This window comes from Rhamphochromis sp. 'chilingali' (assembly GCF_963969265.1).
Source record: "Rhamphochromis sp. 'chilingali' genome assembly, chromosome: 3".
Lineage (NCBI taxonomy): Eukaryota > Metazoa > Chordata > Actinopteri > Cichliformes > Cichlidae > Rhamphochromis > Rhamphochromis sp. 'chilingali'.
The window spans coordinates 36,338,268-36,348,772 of NC_137931.1; the positions used below are offsets into that span (position 1 = coordinate 36,338,268).

Sequence of the window (10,505 nt, forward strand, 5' to 3'; positions counted from 1 at the left end):
TGGTGTTCTGGTGTGTTTGGGCACCGGTCAGCACCATCGTGTTGAGCACGTGTTGGACCGTGGACACACCGGATTCAGTGGGAGAATAACGGTCAGGTGTACAGTTTACTGAGCACTGGGACTCAGTATCGTTTACCAGCACAGACACGGAGACGCGCTCAGCTTCTATTGAGAGCAAACAACCAAGTGAACCCTCCGGCTGCGTCCAGTAGACGAGACACACCGTCTGGGCCGGGAGCTTTCCGAGCATTCAGACTCTTAAACTGCTTCCTCGCATCTGCTTCATGAATATGAAGGGTTGTGGTGGGAGGAGGTGGTGTGAAATCCTCTTTTGTGTGGGGTGAGGAGGGGGGTGTTGTAAAAGTCCCCAAGAGCAATGATGAGAGAGTCCGGGAATGTCCGCTCCATGTGCAGTATCTGCTCCGCGAGTGCGCACTGAGCTGCCTGCGCATCCGCATCTGGCGGGATGTAAACAGCGGCCAAGATGAATGAAGCAAACTCCCGCGGAGAATAAAACGGTTTGCAGTGAATAAAAAGGTATTCCAGAGAGGAAGAGCAGTGCTGAGCAATCACTGTTACATCTGTGCACCAGCCACTATTAATGTAGAAGCAGACACGTCCACCTGTGGTCTTACCAGAGAGAGAGGCCTGCCGGTCCGCGCGCAGCAGATGAAAGCCCTCCAGCTTGAGCGCGCTGTCCGGGATGTCCTCACAGAGCCACGACTCCGTAAAACACAAGACACAGGAGGAGGCAACGTCTCTGTTCATGCTTCTCATCAGGGCCAGCTCGTCCATCTCATTCCTGAGTGAGCGTACGTTGGAAAGGAAGATCCCAGGAAGAGCAGTTCGCAGTCCGCGTCTCCTCAGACGCACGAGTGCGCCGGCTCGCTTTCCTCGCTTTCGGCGTCTCACTTTCCTGATCAGAGTCTGCAGTAAATCTGCCGCAGATGCGACAAATATTGGAAGTAAATCCACAGGTGTTGTAGTCCTGTAGTTAAGAAGCTCTTCTCTAGTGTAAGAATATCCAGAGGAGTGCCCAGACACAGAAGTTATGCACAAAAACAAAACAGAAGTAACGCACTGAAGCACCGGGGCATCCATACGCGGCGGCGCCATCTTGGAACAAGGGACTTGTCTTTGAAAGGTAGAGTGTTAATTACTAAAGCTGAAGGGATATCCCGATGAACATATGCTGCTCTCTCCTTACATCTGGATAAGAAAAGTAGTAAAGATATTGACCGTATGCTCTTTAATTTTATATGGAAAAACCGTACGCACTATATTAGAAAAACTGTTGTGATGAATAAGTACGAATCAGGTGGGCTTAACGTCTTAGACTTTTCTACTTTAAATAACACTTTCAAAATTAATTGGGCCAAACATTTTCTTAAAACCCTACCTCTATCTGGAACTTTATACCATACCACATTTTCTCTCGTTTTGGTGGCTTTACTTTTATTTGAAATTGTAATTACAATGTTGAGAAAGTCCCTGTAAAGCTTTCATCCTTCCATAAGCAGGTCCTCTTAGCGTGGACCCTCATTTATAAACACAACTTCTCACCTCACAAATACCTTATCTGGAACAACAGAGATATTTTATAGAAAAATAAATCACTTTTCCTGGAAACTTGGCTCCAAAATGGGATCCTATTGGTGGCTCAGCTGGTTAGTAAAGAGGGACAACTACTTACTTACAACGACTTTATTGCACTATATAATTTTCCAATCAGTGTTCCAGATATCAAGCGGAAGACAGTCTGGATGGTCCCCCATAAATATTTGATTGTAAATAAGGTGAAAGAAGTCTCTTTTAAAATTCGACATACATGTTATCCAGCCAGTCACTACATGGTCAAATTTAAAAGGGACATAAATACTAATTGTACTTTCTGTGGGGATCATCCAGAAACGGTGACACATCTTTTTTGGTACTGTTCTTTTACACAGAGATTCTGGAAGGAATTTAGCAGCTTTGTTATTGTCCATATTTTAAGGGAGTTTTCTTTACGATGGGAAAATGTTTTATTCTGTTTCTTTAAGTTCCCCAAGAAGTATGAGAAATGTTTTTTATGATAAATTTCTTAATACTTTTAGCTAAATTTTTTATCCATAAATGTAAGTTTACTAACAAAACACCATATTTCTGTCATTATTTTAAGGATGTGCACATGCACATACAATCAATATCAGACTGCACCAACAAAAAGGCTCTCACAACAATATATGTATGTGAATTTTTGCGTGTATTCTTATAATTGTTACCTTTTTCTTTCACCCTTGGCTTTTTGTGTTCATGTTCTGTTGTATACTTCATCTGTTCGTATGTTGTATACTCATTGTTTGTTAAATAAAGTTTTAAAAAAAAAGACACGCTTTGTTTAGACCCCCAAAATCCTTTCCACGCCCACCCCCGTGACATCACGCTCCAAAGCCCTGTTACGTCACAGAACGTGGTGATGTCATAGTGACAGTCCTTTCATCCTTTGATGTTCAAGTCTATAAATAGAGGACAGCTGTCAAAGGGAATTCATTAAGCTATCGTTTTGTTGGAGTGATACAGCACATTAAAAAAGCAGAAATGAGTTCGAAAGCTAACAAAGACAGAAATGTTAATTTCTCGAAAACAATGGTTAAAAAAAGTGAAAAAGAAAAAGAAACATATGCCAGACAGTTCGAGCAAAGACTGCAGCCAATGATCGACGAGGTTGAAAAGCTCAAAACTGAGCTTGACTACTTCAAAAACCTGCATACAGTCAATAAGAAACGGATCGAGGATCTAACAAAAGAAAACAATGAACTTTTGCAGAATAATAAGCTGCTGGGTTCGGTCTTGGATGACAGGACAAACATCGCAGACAGGTTGGACTCGATAAAAGATGACCACGAAGCTCTGGTAAAGTTCCGCGCAGAGACGGAGAAAACTCTGGCTGAGCTTAAAGAAAAACACGAGGACGAAGTCCAAGTCCTGCAAGGACTGCTGGAAACAGAGAAAGAAAAGGTGGCACGTCAGCAATTTCACAACAGCCAAGTTGTTGAATTATTATTGAAACGCCACAAAGAGGAAAAAAATAAGATGCAGCAGTTTTACCAGGAAAATACTAAAAAACTGGAAAACAAAGCAAATGCTGCAGACAGGAAGTTAGAAGAGGTGATCAACATGTATGACTCCAAAATAGAAAAGCTGCAGACGGCAGTAAAAAATAGTAGAGGTGTGACCGTCAATGCGGTTAAGGAACGCGAGGAAGAACGTCAATCCTCGCAGTGTTGGATTGACGGTGTTTTGTCGCGTAATACAAAGTTACAAGACGAAAATGAATTTATGGTTAAAAACATGAAAGAATTAACAGGAGAGACAGATCAAATGGGCAAAGTGATAGACGACCAAAAGGCCCAGAATATGGCGATCAAGCAGAAATGCCAGAGTAATATTAGAGCTCTGGCCTTGGAAAAGAAAATGAAGGCTATGCTTGAAGACGAAGTTGATTCTTTGAAAAAGAAAATTGAAGACATCAAAAAGGCCCTAAGCACAGAGCAGGAAAACCACAGAAAGACAGCAGTGGACCGGCACAAAGTAAAAGCGGCACACAATCAGGCACTGGCTGAAAAGGTGGCGCTGGAAGAGAAACTGCGCTCCACAAAAAAGCAACGGGAAAGATTTATATCCAAAGTGAATTGGCTGGAGAAGAAAGAGCGCTACTTCCAAGAGGAATTGTGCCAGTGCGTTTTGTCCTTTGAAAAGGCATTTCCACATGCAGGTCACTTGAGAGGAAAAGAAAAGGTGGAATTTAGGGATATGTTCCACAACTTGAAAAAGAAATACGTAGACGGAGTGGAAGGCACCCCCTTTGTTGGAACAACGAAGGAGTTTCTTGAAAAACAGCTGAACTGTCTACGTATCAGATGCAAGGATCTAGATGCAGCTTTACTAGATAAAACACGGGAGCTGGAATCATTTAAAAAGCAGTACAATGACATGGTAAAGTCTTCCGAGTACGCTTTATTCCGACAAAGAGAGGAGCTCATTGGACCAGTGAACCAGATTATCCAAAAGGCTGCCAATGAAGAAAAAGAGATAGGTCATCTAAAATCTAGAGTGAAAGACGCTCAACTCCAGCTTAAATTAGAAAAACAGAAAGGACAAAAGCTGGCATCGTTGGACCATAGAAGCATGATGGGGAGATGTTCTGAGGAGACTCCGTCTCAGATTAATCCTCGTCCACTTCCAGGGAAAACTACATTTATTCAGGTACGTCCAAGACACCCTGGCAGAAGTGCAGGTATGGCTTCCCCAGTGAATCCTCCTGTAGAGTCTCCATCAACACCACCTTTCCTCAATTCTGATGATGGATTACCACCAGTTGATTGTTAAAAATTAACTGCTAAAATAGGCCATTAGAAGTATACTTCATCTTGTCTCCCTATATCATGGGTGGGCATTCTCAGTCCACGAGGGCCGGTGTCCCTGCAGGTTTTAGATCTCACCTTGGCTCAACACACCTGAATCACATGATTAGTTCGTTACCAGGCCTCTGGAGAACTTCAGGACATGTTGAGGAGCTAAGTTAGCCGTTTAAATCAGCTGTGTTGGTTCGAGGACACATCTAAAACCTGCAGGGACACCGGCCCTCGTGGACTGAGATTGCCCACCCACCCCCAACCGGTCGCAGCAGATGGCCGCCCCTTCTTGAGCCTGGTTCTGCCGGAGGTTTCTTCCTAAAGGGAGTTTTTCCTCCCCACTGTCGCCCAGTGCTTGCTCAAAGGGGATCATTGGATTGTTGGGGTTTTCTGGCTTTTACTGTAGTGTTTTCACCTTACAGTATAAAGCAGCTTGAGGAGACTGTTGTTTTGCCATGATGCAATATAGTATTAAATATGACTACATTTTAAAAACATCTATTATAGCATCAAAGTAAAACAAAAAAACTAAATGAAATGAATCAAAATGTCTAATCTGGCAAAACAAGAAAAGAAAAAAGGTTTCACCTTTAAATAAAAATCCAAATCACAAACACATTCTGATTTTTGTTGTGTGTGTTTTTTTGTGTGTGTTGTCACGTATAAAATCTTTGCACTCTGTCTCGGTGTCTGCCCGGCCGGCTCCGCAAGGCTACATATGTTTATTGTGTTGCTGCTTTCTTCCACTCGTCATTCTGCCTGGGCGGAGCTCAGGCCCACGCACCTGTCTGCAATTACGCTGCAACGTGTCCTGTCTGTATGGAGACTGAGAGCTGCCAGAGTAATAATGTAGATACAGGCCTCTTTCTCCTTCTGCTGCTGTTCATGCTTTTATTCCATTGATGTTGCTATCATTTGTAAATATATTTATTTGCTCTTATTTTATCAATTTACTGTCGTTCATGTATTTAATCTTCTTTGTATTTAAATATGATTTTTTTTTAAGTAATGCCGCGAGATGGACAGTTAAATAAAGGTTTCATTGAATTAAAAAAAAGATTTAAAGATGACTGGTGGCGGAAGCAGAGCACAGACTGTCTGTGAGAATCTATCGCCATCGTGTGGTGCAGAGATATATTGCCATTGAATTTAGACAACGAAAGCTTGGCTCACAGAGCAGCTGCAACACGAACAAAAAACATTAAATAGCAACATGATATATTATATTATATTATATTATATATTATATTATATTATATTATATTATATTATAGTGCAAACAGTGCAGGCTTCAGCTCTGGGGAACAAGCTGTTCCTCAGTTTGGGTGGATTCCGTCACTCACAGCGTTGTTAGCCCTCTTGTGCGCGCAGACTGCAACCCCCCCACTGTGCTTTGCCCTGATATCTGCAGTGTGAGGTTGGATCGCTCATTCTCATCCTCACACTGATGCCACTTATTTCGGTCTTTGTTTGACATAAAAGGGCATATTTGTCACTTTATTGCAACTATATTTGCACTCTTGAGCTCCTTCATTCACTGACTGATCATAAAGTTATTACTTGCGTTATGTATTCATCCGTTTGAACATAATTAATGAAGCCACATGTAATCACTAAAATTTGTATTTTGGGTACAATAAGAGAGTTTCAGATGGAATGCTGTTTTGTTTTGTTTAAATTTCACCAACTTGCTGATGCCCACGGTTGTGAGTGCGGCTTCTTGCTGTACATGGGTGGATGGTTGTAAATCACATCACAGATGCCAAAAACCTCTCAAACCAAGCCCCCTTGCCGGTGATGCTGTGCGCAACCTCGTGACGGAGTCAAGCATATTCAAAACACCCCCTCACCTCCCGTGTCAAACTCAAATGTCAGCCTATTTCATGTGTCACTTTTGGAGCAGTTGCCATCCCGACGAGCCATGGAGAAGTTCGTGTTTGTGTTATTTTACTTATTTGGTGTTCTGGTGTGTTTGGGCACCGGTCAGCACCATCGTGTTGAGCACGTGTTGGACCGTGGACACACCGGATTCAGTGGGAGAATAACGGTCAGGTGTACAGTTTACTGAGCACTGGGACTCAGTATCGTTTACCAGCACAGACACGGAGACGCGCTCAGCTTCTATTGAGAGCAAACAACCAAGTGAACCCTCCGGCTGCGTCCAGTAGACGAGACACACCGTCTGGGCCGGGAGCTTTCCGAGCATTCAGACTCTTAAACTGCTTCAAGAAATGGTTCTTTGGGGCACCTTTAATGGTTTTTCAAAGAACCTTTTTAAAAATGGTTCTTTAAAGAACCATTTTTAAAAAGGTCCTTCAAATGGTTCTTTAAAAGAACCATTTTAAAGAACCTTTTTTGAGTGGTTCTTTAAAAAAACCATTTTAAATCTTTCAAAATAAAATGCATCATAAATTGAATTTGAGTAGGGTAAAATAAATACGAGCACAGCATAGACATATATTAATGGTTTATTGTCATTTTGTAGTTACCAAAAGACAAAAAGGCATTTTAACCCTCAGCACAACATCACTACTAATACATGTCACATATTAGTGTTTTAAAAAGTAATAATTAAATATATTGGCTATACTATAAATAAATATATATATATATAAATACTATATCTACAGATAACACAACAAATAATACATGTATTGTTTAATTAATAAAACATCAGAAAGTGATAAAACACATTAGAAATAGCAATAGCTTCATAACAGACCAATAAATCAACACATTTTCATCAGCAGATATTTGCATGTTCAGTAAAAACATTTCAACAACAAGTTTATGATTAAAATGATCAATGAACTTCAGCCTTACGCTATGTAATGTACGTTTCATGTTGTACTCATGGTCCTTTGTTAGTCCAGTTTAGGACAATGTCTCTGACGTATGTTTCATATCAAATATATGTCATATCAAAACAAGCCCACACCTGCAGTTGTTTCAGTTTTTCACTGGTGTTTCCTGTCAGCTGGTCAACCTCACTCAGGCGGACATCCATATCAGCCAACCAAATGACAAGTTCCTCCCTTTGTGCTTCAAATCCCTCCCACTCTGAGACAAGGAGCTGAAAGAGAGAGAAAAGAGTCAATTATAAAGAAGAGAGAAAAGTGAAACCCTCCTCAGAAGGTCTGACTCGCATACCTGCAGTTGACCTGTGATGGACTCCAGTTTGGCGTTCACGTCATCCCTCGTCGATGCCAACAGCCGAGTCTGCAGGGTGCCCTGGAAGAGCTGAGTTAATGTTCGACTCCTCCTGGTCAGGCTCTCCAGCTGGATGACCCGAGGTCTCCCCTCTCGCCGCTGCCTCTGAACGCACAAACACAAATTGCATCTGAAGCAGGAGGTGCAGATTTTTTTTGCTATTCTTTTCTAAATCCAGGCTTGATCACGTGGAGGTATTTGGAAAATTGTTTTGGCCAGTGGACGACTGTTGTCTTGCAGAAAGTCAAACCAAACATATGCGATACACAATCAATTCACAAGAACACATTGTAAAAAATAAGTCCAGTTCTTGCCTGATTTCAAGTGAAAGCTGCATCAAAACAGGGTAAAATGAGTGTTTGCAGCAAATGTGAGCACAAAGCCTCACTTTGTACAAGCCTGCTATTACAGTTCTCCTCTATGCAGACGACTTTCCTGTTTTCAAGGCACAACTTGGATCTGCTGTACGAATCTTATGGATACACACTAAATGAAATAATAGTGTGCATGACTCCAGATTCTGATCCCTCATCCTAATATGGTCCCAACATAGCAACAGCAATAATGCAAATGTTGAGGCTTCAAAATACAAAGTCCATAAACCAATGGCTGACATGGGTTTTATCATAAGGGTGATAAATATACAGATTTCAGTCTGTCTTAGAGATTTGATGTTCATTTACCTGCAGATGCACTATACGTACCTGCTCCATGGTTTTTCACAACATTTTGCATATCACTATTTAATACAGGAAGTACGTGAACTAAAACATGTCATCGTTCTTTGTGAGAGGACCATATTAATGAAACAAACCTCAATGACATCATAGGGATCCCTAAAGATGCTCCTGCTGCTTCTCTTCCTCCTCATCCAAAGCTTCCTTCTCCTTGTCCTCAACTTCCATCCAATTGTAATTCAATCTAATTGTGTTTCTGCCCCTCCTCTTCCTCATTTTGTTGGAGCTGTGAACACAGTTAATGTGAATCTGGATTAATTTGTGCAAACAAGAAAAATCTACAGCTTTTTGGTCAGAGGTGCTCTTGTGATTTAAGCCGGGTAGAGTAGATTTATGTGTTGATGCTACCTGCTTCAGCTCTGGCTGGATTACAAACTTTAACCATGTGCTGAACTTTGGCCCAGCGTTGATACCTCTTGTTAGTATAACGACCTCTTCTTAGCTTGTATGTATGATGTATGATGGTGGATAAATTAAATATACAAAAAAATTTAACTATATTACAAAAGAACATCTATCTTGGAAACATCAAATGACCGGAGCATAACTTGTCAACTAGTCCGAAACTAAGTTATGCAGGAACAGTCAAAGACACACCTTCTCATGTTTGAAACCATTGTTTGAAAGGTTCTTTGTGGCACCAAAACAGGTTCTTCTATGGCATCAGTCTAAAGAACCACTTTCTATTCATTTCTATATAATTCGATTAGACAATGAAGAGTTATCTAATCTAATTATTCATTCAAAACTCTTATGCATAGCTGTATTTTATACAGCTCATACAGAATTCAAAGTACAGGTTCATGTGAGTATTTAATGTACGGCTCAGATCTACAGAATTTCAGTTTCTAGAGCAGACACAGAGCTCACAACAGGCTTCAGGCGCCATTTTAGTGACTTTAACAATATATTAAATTTTAATTTCGGTCTAGCTGACATTAGGTTATGTACGCAGCACGCAATTGAACCACATATTTTAGAAGCCAAAGGTTCAAATTAGCTGGGAGCACCTTCACGTAATTATAACAGTGGTTTTGTTAGGAAAACAGTTTCTGTATACCGGATACTAAATTGCGCTGACCTCAACGGCTAACGTATCTAGCTAATCGCTACTGTTAGCACAACATTAACAGCAAGCTACAATGACGAGTAACAAAAACAAAACAGTAATAAGGTTTTAATGGAAATGTTTTACCTTTTCTAACAGTCCCAGAATCCACAGCTTCAAAGTCCAGCAGGTACTGAAGACTGTTATCCGTTTCGCTGTCACCGTCCGTGAGTTTTTTTTTCCCCGAAAGGTCAAGGCCCGCCGCTCGCACACTCTGTCTGCGCATGCGCATCCCAACGACTGACCCCCTCCGTTCGCTCCCGGGAGGTTATAGTATGACGTGTTCTGACGTCACTCTCTCTCTGTCATTTATTTGGCTCGAAACACATATTAACAAATTGCTCAGTGATGAACAACTACTCAGATCATTTACCTAAGCTGTGCTTTGTCAAAACGAAGTGTGTGTTCATTACACTGACATTCTGTTCTGCAATTGTTATTTACTTGTATCTTATAATTTGACTTTACATACTGCTGGGTGGTTTGTAAAGTTTACAATAACTAGTATTATCATTATGCTGTATTTTCAAAAATATATAATAATCTCAAAAGTAATGCCTTGGAGTAGAAAATAGTAATGCTTTATTAAAATTTAAAACTAAAGTACAGTACTTGAATGTGTGTATTGTGTCTACTGTTTGTTAACTCACCATATTCATAATGTGTTTGTGGGGTTAGGGGTGTGTGTGTGTGTGGGGGGGTTAGGGTCTTTAGGCTTTGGCCCCCACCCCTGCCACCAGTATATTTTTAAGCAAATATTTCTAACTTTTATTTGAATATTCAGTTTCCTACCATCTTCTCTTAAAGGGTAATTGCCAGGTAACCCGCCCTCTCCCTTCGCACACACATGCACACAAAGAAAACACACAGTATAATTCACAGCCTCATTATAGTGAATAAATATTTATGCCATTTACACCATCAAACTTAGATTGCTAAGGATGAAGAACCTTTTGTTCTTTAAAGAACCATTTGTAATAGCTGAAGGACCATCCACAAAATAAAAAGGTTCTTTGACGTATGATGGTTCTTTAATAAAGAACCATGAAGCCA

At 40.8% G+C, this 10,505-nt stretch overlaps 1 protein-coding gene across 1 annotated transcript; it reads right to left on the reverse strand.

The window, feature by feature from the left end:
• Nucleotides 1–7,027: 7,027 nt before the first annotated feature.
• Nucleotides 7,028–9,630, reverse strand: LOC308394141 (uncharacterized protein). Its single transcript, XM_080878313.1, has 4 exons — nucleotides 9,540–9,630; nucleotides 8,422–8,570; nucleotides 7,548–7,712; nucleotides 7,028–7,470 (listed from the first exon to the last, which is right to left on the reverse strand). The coding sequence occupies exons 2-4, from the start codon at nucleotides 8,476–8,478 to the stop codon at nucleotides 7,303–7,305; spliced, it is 390 nt and encodes a 129-aa protein (XP_080734439.1). The 5' UTR covers nucleotides 8,479–8,570; nucleotides 9,540–9,630; the 3' UTR covers nucleotides 7,028–7,302.
• Between the last annotated feature and the right edge of the window lie 875 nt (nucleotides 9,631–10,505).